Source organism: Chiloscyllium plagiosum, unplaced genomic scaffold, assembly GCF_037043375.1.
Source record: "Chiloscyllium plagiosum isolate Xiang-an unplaced genomic scaffold, Cpla_swu_hap1 HiC_scaffold_12, whole genome shotgun sequence".
Classification (NCBI taxonomy): Eukaryota; Metazoa; Chordata; class Chondrichthyes; order Orectolobiformes; family Hemiscylliidae; genus Chiloscyllium; species Chiloscyllium plagiosum.
In genome coordinates, this window is record NW_028270150.1 from 22,696,263 (window position 1) to 22,716,935 (window position 20,673).

Genomic DNA, 20,673 nt, shown 5'->3' on the forward strand with positions numbered 1-20,673 from the left:
GGAAATTTTCAGCAGGTCAGCAATCATCTACAGAGAGAGACATTAACTCTGTTTGTGCCGTCACAGATGCTGTCCATGCTAGAACATTTCTAGTATGTTCTTACAGGTCGCACATTTTTGAAGCATTGTAGTTACTCAAATCGGTAGGGTGGTGCAGTTAGATGTGAATTGTTTTGAATGTCTGGTAAACCTGTCAGAAGATCTGGGTTCAAATCCCAGATCAGGACTTAAAGGTAAAGGAGCAGAATTAGGTCATTCAGCCCATCAAGTTTGTTCCAATTTGATGGCCAAGGCAAGTATGTTCCATAATGTGACCAGACAGGTTGATATCAATCCACAAATCTTTCCAGCACACCCTAGTTGCAGCAGTAAGAACGGGAATGACTTGGGTTCAGTGATCTGATGGAAGGAAATGTGGGAGTCTCTCCCATCATTAGCCACAGCTCCAGATGGTAAAGTGAATGTAAAAGTGCTACAGCAGCTAAGAATCAGAGTGATACATCATCACCACTTCTTTTCTTGCTCCTCAATGTCTGTCTTGGAATGTACCGCAAAACAACCAGTTGCCGTTTCCCTCCTTTCTGTTCAGTTAGTGTATCTAGAGCATTTCACTTTGAAGTCCTCCTTCCAGAGAAAAGACAATAAGACCGTAAGACATAGGAGCAGAAATTAGGCCATTCAGCCAATCGAGTGTGCTTTGCCATTCAATCATGGCTGATAAGTTTCCCTTGATACCCTTGATACTCAAGAACCTATCTATCTCAGTCTTAAATATACTCACTGACCTGGCCTCCACAGCTTTCATTGGCAATGAATTCCATTGATTCGCCACTCTCTGGCTGAAGACGTTTCTCCTCATCTTCGTTCAAAAAGTTAAAAATCACACACCATGTTATAGTCCAACAGGTTTAATTGGAAGCACACTAGCTTTCGGAGCATCACTCCTTCATCAGGTGGTTGAGGGAGCAGTGCTCCGAAAGCTAGTGTGCTTCTGATTAAATCTGTTGGACTATAACCTGGTGTTATGTGATTTTTAACTTTGTACACCCCAGTCCAACACCGGCATCTCCAAATCATGACTTTGTTCAAAAAGGTGTTCTCTTTACTCTAAGGCTGTGCCCTCGGGTCCTAGTCTCTCCTCCCAGGTGGGAACATCTTCCCAACAACTACTCTGTCCAGGCCATTCAGTATTCTGTATGTTTCAATTAGATCCCTCTTCATCCTTCTCAACTCCATCAAGTATAGACCCAGAGTGCTCAAACATTGCTCATATGTTTGCTGGGACCATTCTCATGAACATCCACTGCACACGCTCCAGAGCCAATACATTCTTTCTGAGATATGGGGCCCAAAACTATGCGCAATACTCCAAATGTGGTCTGACCAGAGCCTTATAGAGCCTCAGAAGTACATGCCTGCTTTTATATTCAAGTCCTCTCAAAATAAATGCCATCTTTGCATTTGCCTTCCTAACTATTGACTCAACCTGCAAGTTTACTTTTAGAGAATCTTGGACTAGAATTCCCAAGTCTCTTTGCACTTCAGAATTCTGAATTTTCTCCCCATTTAGAAAATAGTCGATGTCTCTATTGTTCCTTCAAAGTGCATGAGCTCACACTTTCCCATGTTGTACTCCATCTGCCACTTCTTTGCCCACTCTCCTAACCTGTCCAAATCCTTCTGCAGCCTCCTCTCCTCCTCAATGCTGCCTGTCCCTCTCCCTATCTTTGTACTGTCTGCAAACGTAGCCAGAATGTTCTCAGTTCCTTCATCTAGATCGTTAACGTAGAAAGCGAAAAATTGTGGTCCCAACACTGACCCTTGCAGAACACCACTTGTCACTGTCTGCCATCCTGAGAACGACCCTTTTATCCCCACTCTCTGCTTCACCTTTCCTTGCAATTCTTAATACTGGGTACAGGCAGTCCCTGGGTTGTAAATAGGCTCTGTTTGGAATCCATTTGCAAGTTATTTGTCGGTCAGCTAGAACTCAATGCAAGACAACGTAAAAGAGGCAATTACTAAGTACAGAAAATGTTAATAGTCAGACCTTTAAAATTACTTGATGCTTGCCAGTGTAGCCTCTTGGGGGTAGTACTGCTTGTTCACAATTGCAGAGTCAGGACATTTAAATTCATTTGAAATTGAGCTGAAAGCATGTGAACGTATGAATTAGGGTCAGGAGTAGGCCATTTGGCTCCTTGAGCCTGCTCTGACATTTGATGTCTTTGAGCAAAGTACCAAATGTATTTTGTTGTGCTCACAATCACGTAAAGGCTATAAGCATCAAACTAAAATGTAAAGCTAGAAGTGCAAAATTAGCAGCAAGGTATCAGATTTGAAGCAATGTCAACCCCCAATGAAAGGAGTTCATCAACTCATTTTAAAAGAGCATCTGATTAGAAATGGGACAAAATGTATGTATTGTACATATTGTATGTTTGTAAGGACAAATCCAAATAACTGTGCTTCATTTAGAACTGAAACTGCTAGGAGTTTGGTCATCTTGAAAGCAAGATAACTGTTCAATAACATTAGCTAAACTCAACTGCTGTAGAATTTGGATTTGAAGGGTATAAATTTAAGTCCCACTCCTCTAATCTGGGCTGGCACTCCTGTGGGGTACTGACAGAATGCTGGTTTGTCTCAGTTCACTGTTCATTCCAGCTTTTCTCAGTTTGATTCATTCCCCAGTAGTCAGTCATTGTTGAGAAGTTAATTCCCACTGTTCCACTAGATCACTAACTAGCTCCAGAACACTATGGCCACAAATTTTGACAAAGCTGCTCCCTTGAGCATGACCATGAAAGGTTTTCTGTGATTCAGAGATTTCCTGTATGTATCTTTTGAAACTACAAGAGTGTGTTTTCTCGCTAACATGCACTGATTATCTCCTCAGTGGTATCCTGAATATAATTTGAAATATGTTGCTTCCAAATGCTAAAGCAGGTCCTGTTTCTCAACAATCAGTAGCCATCACTAAGGAAATGTTGAAGGCATTTAAATTATAGACATTGTCATGTTGGTAGTCATTTTGAATTTGCAGCCTTCAGAAAACAGAATATCATATCCTTGCACATGTTGACTTGGACAACTCAGTAACTGTATTTTTTTCTCTCTGTCAGTTCCACCTTTCATCCAGCCTTTTGAATTTCCAAGATTCTCCATTGGGCAGCGTGTCTTCATCCCCTGTGTGGTCATCTCAGGGGACCTGCCAATCAGAATCACCTGGCAGAAAGATGGTCGTCCAATCCCTGCAAGCCTGGGAGTCACCATTGACAAAATTGACTTCACCAGCTCCTTGAGGATCTCCAACCTCTCCCTGATGCACAATGGGAACTACACGTGCATTGCCAGCAACGATGCAGCAGCAGTGGAACACCAGAGCCAGCTGATTGTCCGAGGTAATGCACAATGCTGCAGCCCTGCATCAAGAGACGCCAAGTTAGATGACCAAAACAGCAACCAAGCTGATATTCTGATTTACACTGAGCACGATATGTATTGTGAATCCGACCGTCACACGACAGGGTACACGAAAGGGCTGGTGTTCTGACCTCCAACAGGTCTTCTCACACAGCTTTACTCCAGCCCAGAGTAGGGGCAGAGATTATATTTATGAAACAACGGATATTTAAAACAGCCCCCAGCTCTCTCCATGTTGCTGACGATCCTCCTCCTTGGAACTATTCTTGTCACTGTTTTGCAGCATCCTTCTCAAAAGGTTTCACAGACTTTGTAGACTGTTGTGCACAGAATGGCAGGAATTCTGGAGCCCACTGAGCTGGAAGCCAAAGGTGAATGGGAACCAAAAAGTCCCAGTGCCTGATGAAAAACCGTTTCCTGACATCTGTCCCAGTGCTGGCTATTTTCAGGCAGTGAGGTTCAGAAATGGCAGGGCTCATTAAAAGCCTTGTTAATAGTAGATAAAGGAAGCTCCCTGGGGGTTTCCATTCAGTTTCCGACCTTGGGACACAATATTGGGGCAGGCAGTTCAACCGTCTGGAGGCAAGTGCCTGGGGAGCCAGTACTCCAGAGGTTCAGTCAACCTGGGCAGAAACGCAGCCCTGAAATCATAGAATCCCTACAGTATGGAAACAGGCCATTTGGCCCATCAAGGCCACACTGACCCCTCTGAAGAGTAAACCAACCAGTCCCATTCCCCTACCCTACTACTCTACATTTACCCCTGACCAATGCACCTAACCGACATATTTTTGGACACTATGGGCAATTTAGCATGACCAATTCCCCTAACCTGCACGCCTTTGGACTGGGGGAGGAAACTCGCACTCAGAGGAAACTCGCACAGACACGGGGAGAGTATGCAAACTCCATACAGACAGTCACCCAAGGCTGGAATCAAACTTGTGTCCCTGGCGTTGTGAGGCAGCAGTGCTAACCATTGAGCCACCATACCATCCTGTACAGGGATTCTCAGCAGTCCCAGCCTACGCCCCTTTCACTCCTACAGCGGTGATCTGGATGCCTTTCCTATTTTGTAAGTAAACACATCAGAACCACGCTAGGTCCTCCATATTCCATTGGCTCTCAGTCATTTGCAGTTTACTGGTTGCTTTATTAAAGGTACAAGGCCTCTGATTGGATGTTTTTGAGAACTCATTTGCTGCCTTTCATTGGACAATGAACCCATCTCTGTTCAAATTAAGGGTGATGGGAGACAAGGGGTGTGTGCCTGGTCAAAATTCAAAATCCCTCTCCCCATTGACGTACATGACCCAGAAACAGTCTCAGCTACTGTTTCATACCAGGATGTGAATTAGGAACAGGACCCTGCTGGGCCTTGCCTTCCATTTGGTGGATCATTGATGATCTCATAACCCCACATTCCCACTGGCCCTTGTTTAACAGGGAATAAGGAGGACCATAGGAGCCATGAAATGTCTTTGGCTAACAGGATTAAGGAAAATATCAAGGTGTTTTATGGATTAAGGAAAGTTTCAGACATTTTATACATATATTAGGAACAAAAAGGTTGCTCGGGAGAGGGTAGGTCACTCAAAGACAAAGGAGGGAATTTTTACATGGCAACAGAGGACTGGTTGAATTCCTTAATGAGTACTTCACACTGGTATTCATCGAGGAGAATCACATGATGGATTATGAGTCTAGAGAGGGTTATGCTGATATTCTAGGAAATGTCAATATAAAAAAGGAGAACTTTTGGGTGTTTAGATAAATCCCCAGGACCTAATGGGATCTATCCCAGAATACTGAGGGAGGTCGGTGAGGAAATTGATGGGGCCTTGTGTGAAATCTTTATATCCCCTTTGGTCACAAGAGGGGTCTCAAAGGACTGGAAAATGGTCAGTGTTGTTTCTTTGTTTAAGAAAGGCAACAAGGATAATCTGGGAAATTGCAGGTCTATGTGCCTTACATCAGTGGTAGGGAAATTATTGGAGAAGATTATTAGAGATAGAATTTACTTATGTTTGGAAAATATGGACTTATTAGTGATAGGCAGCATGGCTTTGTGTGGGGAAAATTGTTTCTTACACACCTTAATGACTTTTTTTGAGGAAGTAACAAAGATGATTGATGAGGGCAGGACAATAGATGTTGTCAATATGGACTTTAGCAAAGCCTTTGACGAGGTCCCTTACGGCAGGCAGTAGTCACATGGGATCCACGATGGCCTGGTAAGACAGTTAGGTCATAAAAGACAGGGAGTAGAAGTGGGAAGAGTGCTTTTCTGACTGAAGATCTGTGACCAGTGGTGTTCCTCAGGGATCAGTGTTCGGACATCTGTTGCTTGTAGTATGCATAAGTCATTTGGAGGAGAATGTAGATGGTCAGATTAGTAAGTTTGGAGATGCCACAAAGACTGGGGGAGGTGCAGATAGTGAGGAAGATTGCCAGAGGATACAGCAGATCATACATAGGCTGGAAACTGGAGCGAAGCAATGCAGATGGAATTTAATCCAGACAAATCTGAGTCATAGAGTTATAGAGTCATACAGCACAGAAACAGACCCTTCGGTCCAACCAGTCCATGCCAAAAGTAAGCCCAAAATAAACTAGTCCCATGAGCCTGCTCCTGGCCCATGTCCCTCCAAACCTTTTCTATTCTTGTATCCATCCAAACGTCTTTTAAATGTTGCAACTGTACCTGTGTCGACCACTTCCTCAGCAAATACATTCCACACTCGAACCACAATCTGTGTAAAACATTTGTCTCTTTATGTCTTTTTTAAATCTTTCACACCTTAAAAATGTGCCCCCTTAGTCCTGAAAAACCTCATTCCAAGGAAAAAAACAACCGTAAACTCAATCTCGACCTCTCATTATTTAATAACTTCTATCAAGTCACCTCTCAACCCACTATGCTCCAGTGAGAAAAGCCCCAGCCCAACCAGCCTTTCTTTAAAATGGGTGATGCAGCTTGGAGAATCTAATGCAGGAGGCCAGTATGCAGTAAATGGCAGAACCCTTAACAGTTTAACGTGCAGAGGGATCTAGGTGTATGGGTCCACACTTCCCTGAAAGTGGCAACACAAGGGGATAAGATGATCAAGAAGCATATGGCCTACTTGTCTTCATTGGTCGGGGCAGAGAGTATTAAAATTGGCAATTTATATTGCAGCTGTACAGAATTTTAGTTAGGCCACGTTTAGAATATTGTGCACATTATTCATTGCCACACTACCAGAAGGATGTGGAGGCTTTGGAGATGGTACAGAAGGGGTTTTCAGGGATCTTGTCTGAACTAAAGAGCGTTAGCTCTAAGGAGGTTTGTCTTTACTGAATGTTGGAGGCTCGGGGGGGGGGGGTGACCTGATAGAAGTTTACAAAATTATAAGAGGCAAGAATAGAAATATCAATTACAAGGGGACATAGGTTTAAGGGTAAGTTTAAAAGAGATGTGAGAGGCAAGTTCTTTTTTACACAGAGATTGGTAAGTGCTTGGAGTGTGCTACCAGAATTGATGGTAGAAGCAGATACAATAGCAATGTTTAACAGGCATCTTGACAGATATATGAGTAGGCAGGGAATAGAGGGATATTGACAATGTAGAAACTAAAGGATTTTAGATTAGGAAGTCTTCATGTGTCAGTGGAAGCTTAGTGGGCTGAAGGGCCTGACCCTGTGTTGTACTATTCTTTATTCTTTGATAACATTACATTTTCTTGATATCAAGATTCTGATTTCCTATACGTGAAAAATATTCGAAGTCTCTGCTTCCATTTACTTCGAAGGAAGAAAATTCCAAAGACTCATGATCTTTTGTGAGAATGAGTTCACCTCCTCTCCTGTTTTAAATGGACAACCCCTTATTCTTAAATAGTGATCCCTTGTTCTACATTCTCCCTCAAGTGGAAAAATCCTTTCCACATCCACCCTGCAAAGACCCCTCAAGATGTTAAATTGCTCAATCAAATCACCTCAAGCTCCCCTGAATTCCCGTGGATATAAACCTAGACTTGTCCAGCCTTTCCTCATGGTGTCCTGGTCATTCTAGATGTGAGTCTAGTAAATATTTTCTGAATGGCTCCCAAATTATTAACATCCTTCCTTAAGTCAGAAGACCAATGCTCTCAAGTTGCCCAAACTAAATGCAAAATATGAAAACACAAGAAATAGGAACAGGAGTAGGCTTTTCAGCTCCTCAAGCCTGCCTCACCATTCAACAAGATCATTGGCTGATCTGCCCCAAGCCACAACTACTATTTCATGTCAGGTGAACATAGATACTCCCTGACATTTCAAAAATCTACCCACATCCTCTTTAAATCTTTTCAGTGACCTAGCCTCCATAACTCTGTAGAATTCCAAACGCTCACTATCCTCTGAGGGAAGAAATTCCATCGCAGCTCAGTTTTCAATGCATGTCCTCATACTCGCTAACTACTTTCCCTCGTTTGAGACTCTCCCAGAAGTGAAAACATCTCCTTGATATCTACCCTCTCAGACCCCTTCAGATTTTAAATACCCCAGTTCAAACTGAACAGAGTTTTATTGGTTCATCATAGTTTCCTTACTGTTATGATGAATGGCTGATTAAATGCTTTCTCAACTGGCCCTGCCATTTTCAACAGTTTGTGCCTGTGTAAATTCCAGGTCTCTCTGATCCGTGCACCCTCTGATTTGTGTCCTCTGGCAGGATTTTACATATGGTTTATTCTACCCCTCCACCCGAGAGGGAACAGGTTCTCTGTTGCGCTGGTTGACTGCAGACAGTACTTCTGTCCCTCATTCCACAGCAATAGGCACCACCTCAGAGAGCTCTTGACCAACAGCTGAGACTCCAGGCCTAGGAGTGTACGCCTTGCAGGAGCAGGCAAATATCAGGGTCATAGGTTGGGGAGGAGGTGAGAGTGGCGTGACCAATCATAGAATCCCTCCAGTGTGAAAACAGGTCCTTCGGCCCAACAAATTCACACTGATCCTCCGAAGAGTAACCCACCTGCATCCATTCTCCTACCCTATTATCCTCCATTTACCCCTGACTAACGCCCCAAACCTACACGTCCCTGAACACAATAGGCAATTTAGCAAGGCCAATTCACCTAACTTGCACATCTTTGGATTGTGGGAGGAAACCGGAGCACCTGGAGGAAACCCACACAGACACGGGGAGAACATGAAAACTCCACATTGACAATTGCCTGAGGCTGAAATCGAATCCACGTCCCTGGCACTGTGAGGCCGCAGTGCTAACCACTGAGCCACAGGGCCAAGGTGGAGATGGGGGTATTTATGCAGAGGCCTGCAAGAGGGAATGCTCGTGAGAAGGGTTATAACTTAATGAGTTGAAAAAAGCTGTTGATGGAGGCACATACCTGCCTCTGTCTCCTCCCCTCTAAATCGTCCTCCCCCCCAACACATCCCCCAAGGGCTGAGTGACATTACATGCTCTCCTCCTATCCAGAGCAGCTGAGCTCCTCCCATATAACACCACTGCTCCCACATAGCAGGATCCTTCAGTCATCATTAATATCTCCCATCTCAGGCCTCAGTTCAGGCAAGGGTAGGCTGGTTAACTTGCTCATGTCAACGTTCAATCACAGAGTGATCAAGGCAGGCAGGACTGCAATAAGAAAACTGTATTTTCTACCTGCTCTATCTCCACAGAAAACAGCTGGAAAACTTACAGGCAACTGTTGCGAGAACCCTGCCCATTCAGTTTATATTAGCCGTCCTCCCGCCTTCGAAAGTGTATCACTTCACAGGTTGCTGAATTACATCTAATCTGCCACCGTTTCTCCGTGTCCTTCTAAAATCTCTTATATTCCTCATCACGTTTCGCAATGCTTCTGAGTTTTGTGTCACCTGCAAATTTTGAAATTGAGCACCGTACACCCAAGTCCGGGCTCTTAATATAAATCAAGAAAAGTCAGGGATGAAATATAGTCTTCTCTTGTGTAACTCAACCAACTTCATACCTATGGTGCCACAATATCTTTTTTTTAATCAAGAATTCAAATTTGCAGGCCAGCATATGATGTGGCAGTTTTTCAATCATTTTGTAAGTCCATTCTCACCATATCAATCACTTAACCATTTCAACCCTCTATTATCAAGTGTTAGCATACCGACTACATTTTTAATTGGAATTCACTTGGACTCGGGATTTCACATTATCGGTGAAGCAGATTCATTATCTTCTTCTCTGTCCTATGAGTCTATTATGACAACTTTGGGGTTCACCAAAGAATGGAAAAGCAGTTGACTTCAGCCTTGGCAACAGTCAGAGGATTATAGAATTATTACAGTGGTCCCACTGTATCTGCACTGGCTCCCTGAACATTTTGACATTGTGCCAATCTCCTGTTTTTTTCCACCTAACCCCCTGTATTGTTTCTATTTTAAAAAGAATCATCCAATGCCCTCTTGAATCCCCCCATTGAACCTGCCTCAATTGTACTTTCAGGCAGTGTGCTCCATGCTCTCATGACTTGTGTGAGAAGTTTTCCTCAGCTTGCAATTGTTTATTTTGCAAAGCACTTTAAAATGTTGCCCCTTGATCCTTTTATGAGTGGAAACAGTTTCTGTCGAGCTATTCCAAAACTGTCATGATTTTGAAATCTACCACATTTCTTCCTAGTCTACCCCTCTCCAAGGGAAAGAATCTCAGCATCTCTATCCATCTTCATCACTAAAGTTCCTCATTCCTGGAACCATTCTCATCAATCTTTTCTGCACTCTCTCCAGAGTGTTGGCATCCTTCCTAAACAGTGGGGCCCAGAAGTGCCCAGCCAATGCTGCAGCTGAGACACACCCTGCTCTTCTACTCTATCCCACTATTATTAAAGCCCAGAATGTAATATGTTTATTCACAGTTCTGTTTACCTGTCCTGCCAACCTTGAATGACTTATGACTTATTTACATGTATACCATGTCTCTATGCTCCTCCACACCCTCTAGAATATACTCTTTGTTTTATACTGCTTTCTTCATGTTCTTTGCATCAACATGTATCAAATCACACTTCTCTGCATCGAACTTCATCTGACACCTATGTACCCACTGTCCAACTAATCAATATCGTCTTGAAATTCTCCGCTGCTCGCAATTTATAATTCACCCAGGTTTTTCGTCATCCACAAACTTTGAAATTGTCCCCAGTTCACCAAGATCCAGATCATTTATGTATATCAGAAAAAACAAGGATCTCAATGACAATCCTTGGGGAACTCCTCAACTTATTTGAGCATAAAAATACCCATTAAACCATTGCTCCCTACTTCCTATCTTTCAGCCAATTCTATATCAATGTTGCTACTGCCCCTTTTGTTCAATGTACTGTATTTTTCCTCATGTCTTCTATGTGGTATAATATCAAACATCATCTGGAAATCTGTTTACAACACATGAACAACCTTCACCCTCACCAACTCTCTCAAAAGACTCCAGCAAGTTAGTTGAGCAATTTTCTGATATTGAATTCATGCTCATTCTGTTGAATTAACCCAGATGTTGCCATGTGACTATTAATTATAATTGTTTCTGGAGATTGCCCCATTACCAAAATTAAATAGCTGGTCAGTAACAGCTGGACATACCTGAAAAGTGTTTTGAACAAGCATATGACGTTTGCAATTCTCCAGTCCTCCAGCACCATTCCTCAAACCAGGGAAGGCTAAGAGATTATTGCCAATGCTTCTGCAATTTCCAATCTCACTTCATTCAATGCCTCAGTAATTTGAAGTACTGACAGCTTATCCAACACCTCTCCCTTATGAATTTTAAACCCTTCAAATGACTAGCCTGCCCCATAGGTGAAGACAGACGCAAAATATTCATTTGACATGTCAGCCATACCTCTTGATTCTATGTACAAATCCCCAATCAGCCTTATATTGCTACTCTTTTACTATTGTTGTGCTTAGAGAAGATTTTGGAATTTCCTGCTAGTCTTTTTTTTAATAATGCCTCTTTGCTGCTCTCATTGGCTTTTCACCTTGCTGCGCTCCCCCCCACTGAACCTACTGTCTTCAGCTTTCTTTTCAGTTACATTTAGTACCCAACACCTATTACACGTACACTTTAGTCTTCTTCAATTTCTATCTCCTTTGTCACCCAGGGAGCTGTAGTTTTGTCTGTCCTACCTTGCCCTTTTGAGGGAAAATACTTTAACAATGCCTGAAACATCACTGCTTTGAAAGCAGCCCATTGTTCAGCTTCCGTTTGTCCAACTAACTTTATCTTTGCAGTCTATCTTGCCTCATTGAAGTCTGCTGTCTGCCAGCTTACTTTTCCTACTCTGGAGAGACCAATATATTGGTCCACCATCATTCTGAACCTTATAATCATTGACTCCTAAATGTTCCCCCACTGTCACTTGATCTGCTTGGCCCATCTCATTATCAAGAGCCAGATCTAGCTTTCTTTTGCCTCCTTTCTTGTTGGACTGGACACAGACTGCTGTGGGAAACTTTGCTGAACACAATCTAGAAAAACATGCTCTTTGCTGTCCCTCACACTAACACTATCCTAGTCTATATACCAGTTATTAAAGTTCTTGGTTATAACTGCTGCACGCTGTTTGTACCCTTCTGTAATTTCCCTTAATATTTGTTCTTGCAGATCCCTCACACAAGTTGGTACGATTACACTAAACAATGTTAAAAGTCACACAACTCCAGGTTATAGTCCAACAGCTTTATTTGGAAGCACTAACTTTCGGAGCGTTGCTCCTTCATCAGGTGATTGTGGAGTATCTTATTCTCCACAACCACCTGATGAACGAGCAGTGGTCCGAAAGCTAGAGCTTCCAAATAAACCTGTTGTACCATAACTTGGTGTTGTGTGATTTTTAACTTTGTACACCCCAGTCCAACACTGGCTCCTCCAAATCATGACTAAACAATGTAATTGTACATGTTTTAGTGTTTAGCTCCAGCTGCACCGTCTCTGTCCTCTAACCCTCTTCTCCAGTACAGCGATACTCTCCAAAACAAATAAAATCACCCCTCCTTTTTATCTTTTCTCAGTGCCTTGTAATCAGGAGTTTTTTAAAGAAATCTTCTATATCTGCTCTTCCCTTAAATAAAGTCTCTGTTATCAACATACGACTGTATTCCCATATGGTGAATTGTGCCCGTAATTCCCCAAAGTCAGAAACTATATGCTGTGTGCAGAGGGTCTTGTGGTGCTGTGTGAGTGGGATTGTCCCTGTCTTTGACTCAAGCAGCCTAGGTTCAAGTTCCACTTGCTCCAGATGTGTGTCATTGCAAATCTGAAGAGGTTGTCTAAAAAATATCTACTGAGTACATTCATAAACATGCAGTGAATGCATTTCATTGCTTTCTCCTTTACTCCAACTTCAGATAATAACTTACAATTCTGTATTTCCGTGCTATCTGCCTTTCCCAGCATGCTGGCAATATTTCTTAATGCTCTCACCTCGTTTCCATATCTCTGCTAAATTACTTTAAACATTCCCCGATAGCACTTGTTAAACAGCTCTCATCTGGCTTGTACTGGTGGCATCTTCCCCACAGCCAGTCCCAGGAATCTAAAGACTTTTTTCGAGCACATATTCTTTCCAGCCACATATTCAACTTCCTTACCTTTTTATTTCAGTGCTTAATTGCATGTGGCATTGGAAGTAATCTGGGGATTACTACTTTAGAGGTGTTGCTTGGTAATTTTCTACGTAGTTTCCTAAGCTGGACTACATTCACCTTCCCACTGACTCTCTTAGTACCAATGACCTTGGACAGTTCACTCTCCCCATTAGAATACCCTGCAGCTGTTGTGTGGCATTCAGCACCAGGAACGGTACACACAATCTCGGAGTCACAAGACACAGAAATAGCTGTCTGGTCTTCTAAATATAGAATCCTGTATCAGTACTGCCCTTCCATTCTTCAGACCCCTCTCCTGTGTGTCTGGGTCTCCTGTGGTGCCTGAGGCTTGGCCGTTGTACTTCTTTGACAATCCATCTCCCTCACCGATATTCAGAATGAAAACCAATGAGTGAGTGGTACCTCTGGGAACTCCAGCACTACCTACCAATTTTTCGTGAACTGCCTAGTGGTTATTAATTTTCTATCTGCCTGTTTTCCTTGAACTCACAGTGTGCCAACCTCCCTGAATGTACTATCCATGGAGGTCCCTGCATCATGGACAGTCCCTAGCTCAATGATTCTTGCTGCTCCTTGAGCTGTAAACCCCAGAGCTCAAGCTAATGCAACCGCAGTCACTTCTTGCACATGGGCTGTTCTACATCATGTGAAGTGTCCACGACTTACCACAAAGTGCCCTACCATATCTCAGACTTAAACTTTTAAGTTACTTTACTTTAACTTAGTATTAACTATAAACTGGAATTTAATTAAAAGTAGAAATGCTTCATCTTTACTCACAAATCAGTTCCCTCTCTCCTGCACCTATAAATTCTTATCTTCCCTGCGCTAATTTAGAAATTTATATTTTCAAATGGGGTCTTGCTGCAATGGTCTGAGTGACACTGTGCATTGAACGGGAAAACTGTTGGGATTCCTACTCCTGCTTGCTCTTTATATGCTTGTGTCTGCTCAAGTATGCGCGGGATCGGATTTAATTACAGACTCTAGTTCCCTGGTCGTGTTGTTGTTAATGCTTCCTTTCGGAGAATGTGCACAGATCATTTGGGCGAAGTAGCTAAGAGATGATACTGCTCAAGGAAATGTGTCCTCACTTGAAATGACATCTTAGAATAAAGAGACCTCACTGTGAATATCTGTTTGGTGGATTTCAATTTGATTTTAATCGCTATTTACAATGTCTGTTTCTTTCAGTTCCTCCTCGATTTGTGGTGCAACCCACTGATCAGGATGGTATTTATGGGAAATCTGTCATACTGAACTGCTCTGCAGAAGGTTACCCTGTCCCAACCATCGTATGGAAATACTCCAAAGGTATCATTTCAAACCCAGATCAAAGCTAAATGTACCATTTTTTTTTTAATGCTGGTAACATTAATTTCTGTTATGTTAATTTATATTGATATGTGATGGTAAAATATGAAAAGCGGGATTGGTATATGCACTGAATTATATGGCTTCTGAGCTGGATTTGTGTTCAACCTGAAATAATAGGATGAAAGCCCCTTCCATTGACTTCTGCTGTGAAGTGAGTTTGGGCTGTCTCCAATAATAAAAATAGAGATCACTGGAAATTCTCAGCAAGGCAAGCAATATCTATGGAGAGAGAGAAAAGCAGAATTAATATTTCACGTCAATAATCCTTCATTTGACTCTGGACAATCTAAGTCTTTGTGCTAGCAGCTTGGTCCTCAGCCCCAACTTGGCCTCGTTTGCCACTGAGTTAAAAATATTATTCAGAAAGCCCACAGCACAATTCGAATTGGAAATTCATGAACAGTCATATGTTACAGGAACTTGAGGCTGAGGTTTGTTATTGGGACAGCGTGTAGGGAGATTGACCTGATATTGCCTTCACAATGTGACATGAGGTTTAAACAGTTCTTGGAATAGCTAGGGGAGTGAAGATGGAATTGTTTAAGGAACACCAGCATTTTAAAAAAAAATTCATGATAGTGAGCATCACTGGTTGGACCAGCATTTCTTGCCCGTCCCTAGTTACCCTGAAGAAGTGCTGGTGAGCTGCCTTGTTGAATCTCTGCAGTCTGTTTGGTTTGGAAGGATCCACAATGCTGTTAGGGAGTGAGGACAAGGGTTTTGACTCAGTGACAATGAAGGAATGGCTTGACAGTGTGTCTGCTGCCTTGTCCTTCTAAATGGCAGTGGTTGTTGGATTTGGAAGGAGCTGTCTAAAAAGCTGTGGTAAATTTGTACAATGCATCTTGGAGGTAATACACATGGCAGCTACAGTGCATTGATAGTTGAGGGAATGATTATTTGAAGATGAGGTGCCAATCAATGGATTGCTTTGTCTAGGATGTTGTGAAACTTCTGAAGTGTTTTGGAAGATGCATTTATCCAGAAACTAGGGCGTATTCCATCACACTTAACTTGTGCCTTGTTGATGATGGGCAGGCTTTGGGGAGTCAGGAGGTGACTTACTCGCTGCAGAATTCCTGACCTCTGACCTGCTCCTGTAGCCAAAGTAGAGGCATGGCCAATCCAATGCAATTTCCTTTCAATGGTAAACCCATTACCTCCACCTAGATGTTGATATTGGAGTATTTGGATGTAGGTTTGCTCGCTGAGCTGGAAGGTTCATTTCCAGATGTTTCATCACCCTACTAAGTAACAGAACCTCAACCTGAGCGACAAACTTCTCAAAATTGGGTATTCAATGACAGTCGATGCCACTGAATGTCAATAGCCAATAATTAGATTGTCTCTTGGTGGTTTAGTCATTGCCTGGCATTTGTGTGGTATGAATGGTACTGAGTAGATAGATAGATAGATAGAACATAGATAGAAGAATACAGCGCAGTACAGGCCCTTCGGCCCTCGATGTTGCGCCGATCCAAGCCCACCTAACCTACACTAGCCCACTATCCTCCATATGCCTATCCAATGCCCGCTTAAATGCCCATAATGAGGGAGAGTCCACCACTGCTACTGGCAGAGCATTCCATGAACTCATGACTCGCTGAGTAAAGACTTGTCAGTTCAAACCTCGACATTGTCCAGACTGTTGCATTTCCACACAAATTACATCAGAATAGTCACAATTGGTGCAGAACATTGGAAAATCATCAGGAAACACCCCCAGATCTGAACTTATGATGGAGGAAAGGTGAATATGAATGGAAAATGAAGCAGATTATTAGGCCAAAGAAAATCTGCTGTGAAATCTGCCGGAGAATCGTCCTGGAGTGTAATGACCTCCAACAACCATAACCATCTTCCTTTGTTCCCAATGTAACCCCATCTGGTGGAGAGTCTTCCACTTGATCACCATTATCTGTAATTTTGTTAGTTAGTGATCATTGATGCCACACTCAGTCAGATGCAGTTTTGATTTGAAGAGCAGTCTCTCTCACCTCACTTATGAAGTTCTGGTCTTTTAGCCATGTTTGGCCAAAGGCCGTAATGATGTTACGAGCTGAGTGGCCCTGGTGGAACCCAAAACTGACTGTCAGTGAGCCACTAATGTTTTATTTGTTCACGGGATGTGATATCACTATCTAGGCCAGCATTTATCATCCATCCCTAATTCCCCAGAGGGCGATTAAGAGTCAACCACATTGCTTTGGGTCTGAAGTCACATGTAGGCTAGGCCAGGCCAGGTAAGGATGGCAGATTTCCTTCCCTCAGGGAAATTAGTGACCCAGATAGGTTTTTAACAGCATTCAGCAATGGTTAAATGTTTGCCATTAGACTGACATTTTTGTTTTGATTTTTATTTCAGTGCTATTGGAGGATTTGAATTCATATCCCCAGAAAGTTAGCCTGAAGTTCTGATTTACTACTGACATGGCATTATCACAATGCCACTGCTTCCTGTGAAACAAGTGCTGCTTGATAGCACAGTTGATGATCCCTCACCACACTTTGCTTACAATTAAGAGTAGACTAATGGGACAGTAATTGGCTAGATTGTCCTGCTTTTGTGTATAGGACATACCTGAAGAAACTCCACATTGTCACATAGATATTAGTGTTATAACTGTCCTGGAACAGCTTGACTAGGGGTGTGGCAAGTTCTGCAGCACAAGTCTTCTGTAATATTGCCAGAATGTTGTCAGGGCCCACAGCCTTTGCAATATCCAATGCTTTCTTGATATCACGTGGAATGAATCAAATTGGCTGAAGACTGTCATCTGTCATGCTAGGAAGGTCTGGAGAGGGAGGCCAAGATGGATCATTCACTCAGCACTTCTGAGTGAAGCTTGTTACAAGTGCTGTAACCTTATATTTTGACCTGATGCACTGGGCTTCCCCATCATTGAGGTTGGGGATAGTTGTGGAGCCTCCTCCACCAATGAGTTGTTTAATTGCCCGACACCATTCACATCTGAATATAGCAGGGCTGCAGAGCTTTGATCTGATCTTTCGATTGTGGAATTGTTTAGTCCTGTTCATCACTGCTGCTTGTGCCATTTGACATGCAAGTAAATCCTGTGTTGTGGCTTCATCAGGTTGACACCTCATTTTTTGTCACCTGATGCTGCAAATGTAATACCCTGTGGTACTCTTCAGTGAATCAAGTTTGATCTGCTTGCTGGATGGTGATGGTAGATTAAGAGATAAGTCATGCCATGAGGTTGCAGATTATATTGCAGTACGATTTGGCTGCTGCAGATGGCCTGTGGCACCTCATGGATGCCCAGTCTTGAATGACTAGGTCTGTTTGGATTCTAACTCAGTTAGCATACTAGTCGTGCTGCAAAGACATTGGAGAGCATCCTCAATGTTGATTCAGGACTTTGTTTCCACAAGAACAGTGCAGTGCTCACTTCTACTGACACTGCCATGAACAATACTCTGTGGAAGTCAGATTGATGACGATGAGATCAAGTAGGTTTTTCCCTTTTGTCAGTTCCCTTGCCACCTGCTACACAGCTAGTCTAGTGTCTACACCCCTTAGGATTCAGCAAGCTCAGTCAATAGTGATATAATAAACTCCAAGGTCATTTGAATTGATTTTCTTCTGGGTTTTATTTTTGCCAATTTCCCAATCAAGTAGATCCATTATCTATACTGAAAAGTTTAATTCTTAAAATGGTAAGTCGCATTCTAAAAATATGAATCATGAACTAGATATTCACTCATATTGTTACGTGATCTTGTATATATTGAAATTATTTCCAATTTTTTCTGTTTGATCATGATTGAGAGGTAAAAATGGTTTGTGTTTATTTGACATTTAAAGTTCAGATTGTTCAGTACAGCCAACAAATTACAAAGGAAGGGGCTCTGGAAAAATGATTTCTGATTTTGCACCATTCCCTCTGTAGGTGCAGGCGTCCCACAGTTCCAGTCAATTGCCTTGAATGGTCGTATCCAACTGCTGGTGAATGGGTCGCTCCTAATTAAACATGTTCTGGAGGAAGACAGTGGGTATTACCTCTGCCAGGTTAGCAACGATGTGGGAGCTGATGTCAGCAAGTCCATGTATCTGACAGTCAAAAGTAAGTAATAAGTTGACTGCCTGTATTACGGTGAAGCTGAGTGCTGGCATGATTTGCTTTGATTTATTCTTGTCATATGTACTAAGGTACAGTGAAAAGTTTTGTTTTGTGAGCAGATCAGAACATGCAAAGATCATAGGGTGATTGAACAGAGCAAGGGATATAACGTTATCGCTGTAAAGAAGGTGCACAAAAAAACAGGATCAACATTAGATTTGAAACTTGAGAGGGATATTCAGAAGGCGAAAGTGAGGACTGCAGATGCTGGAGATCAGAGTCTAGATTAGAGCGGTGCTGGAACAGCATGTCAGACAGCATCCGAGGAGCGGAAAAATCAACGTTTTGGGCAAAAGCCGTATATTCAGAAGTCTAGTAACAGTGGGGAAGAAGCTGTTCATGAACCTGTCGGTATGGCCTTTGCATCTTCTGCTTGTTGGAAGAGGTTAGAAGGGGTTATAACTGGGGTGGGAGGGGTCTTTGATGATGTTGGCTGCCTTCTGACTCTGGAACATCTCTCTGAAAATAATATTGGAGGTAGAAGGGATAGAGGAAGAAACTTCCTCTGTCCTTAAATTTGAGTGATAACCAGTCTGAGTGATGGCAAAGGGCTGGGGTTTGAAATTTGCATGCTTTACACATAGGTTGCTGAGCAGCAAGCAGTAGCTGAGATAGGTGGCAAGCATCAAACACTTTCTAATAAAGAAAAAGATAGAAGGCGCATCATGTGGTTCCCTTACATTTCTCATTTTTATATTTATGTCCCTCTCTCCATATCTCTGCATGTGTGTGTCTCTGTGTGTGTCTCATCTCCATCCAGATATGTGTTTGTGTGCATACTGTTCTGTATGTGTGTATGTGTGTGCATGCGCACTTGCACACAGTTTCTGACAGAAAGAAACATTATTGTTAGTTTCTTGGGAAAATATTTTGCAGTGAAATAAGTGGTAAACAAAAGTTGTAGCTCCATTAAAATCCAGATCTCCTGCTGCGAAAGCCTGATCCTAAATCCAGGAGCAAATACCTTTCTTCCAGGGAAAGAATGCTGTGCATGCTTTGCAATGGTTTACTATGGTTGGGAAAGGTTGACTATCAATATTTTGGGAGATTAAATGAACTTCAGTGATAAGGTAAAAGCAGTTGCACTTATGAAGTGCACTGCTACATATGCAATGTAAGCAAGGGGAATGAAATGGAAAGTGCTACTATGGTATGAGATTATCAGATTGTAAGGAAAGGACAGAGAGAGTCTGAAATCATGCCCCCCAAACTGAAGACAATGTAAAAAGTGTCTCTAATGTTTTTAAAAGTGTCAGTAGACTGGCAGTCATGAGGAGTCCCCATCTATTTAGGGTGTATAACTGCAGTTCTTTCACTTTGTTATGCTATCTGTTAAAACTGTTGAGCTGGTTAAGAGGAATACTTATAAGTAAAAGTTTGATTTGATTACATTTGTGGAACTTGATTCTTTATCTCATGCTTTTTAGGGTAATTGTCGATTTTCTTTCCTTACTGGTGGTCAAGCTGATGAATTTTTATGTGCTCTGTTGTCAATTCTAATAATTAACCACTGAAGACTGAGTGCAGGTTTAAGATCATGTTATTCAACTGATTCTGGAAGAGAATCATTCCAGTAAAACTCTGAAGAATACAAAAATAATTGAATACTTTTACACTGTAAGGATGTCATTCACCAAATTCCAATCTTGCTTCATACAAACAGAAAATACAGATTGTCCAGTATAATTCATAAGTTAATGTCATAAGTGTCTCCTTCACCCAGTTAGGAACAATTAATTTTATCCTAAATGTGAATGTTTTTGCCAGTCCCTACAGATGTCTGTCATCTCACTGTCTCTGAATCTCCCCTCACTCCAAAGACTCTAGAATGTTTTTATAAACATTATCTTCTATTTGCAGAAAGTTGCTTACCAATTCCTGCTGACACTAACGTAGATGGTTCATTCATTGATGTCTGCTTCTTATTTTAAACTACAGAGGAACCTTGATTATCTGAACGAGATGGGCAGGCAGTATTTTTTTGGGATAATTGATTATTCGGATATTCGATTTTACCTTAAATAAGGGAAGCCAGGCTGAAGCTACGCTCCACAGGAGAATTTATTTAAATCTATAATCTTAATGTATTGAGCACAAG

At 42.1% G+C, this 20,673-nt stretch overlaps 1 protein-coding gene across 5 annotated transcripts in view; it reads left to right on the plus strand.

Annotated features, from left to right (window-relative positions):
- The window catches only part of LOC122555394 (cell adhesion molecule DSCAM), a 706,376-nt gene that overhangs the window by 452,963 nt on the left and 232,740 nt on the right, over positions 1-20,673 (plus strand). For all 5 annotated transcript variants that reach the window (XM_087992496.1, XM_043701363.2, XM_087992497.1 and 2 more), the window contains 3 exons: positions 3,126-3,404; positions 14,248-14,367; positions 18,345-18,518. In XM_087992496.1, the coding sequence (XP_087848622.1) occupies positions 3,126-3,404; positions 14,248-14,367; positions 18,345-18,518 (573 nt within the window). The remainder of the gene's footprint in view (positions 1-3,125; positions 3,405-14,247; positions 14,368-18,344; positions 18,519-20,673) is intronic.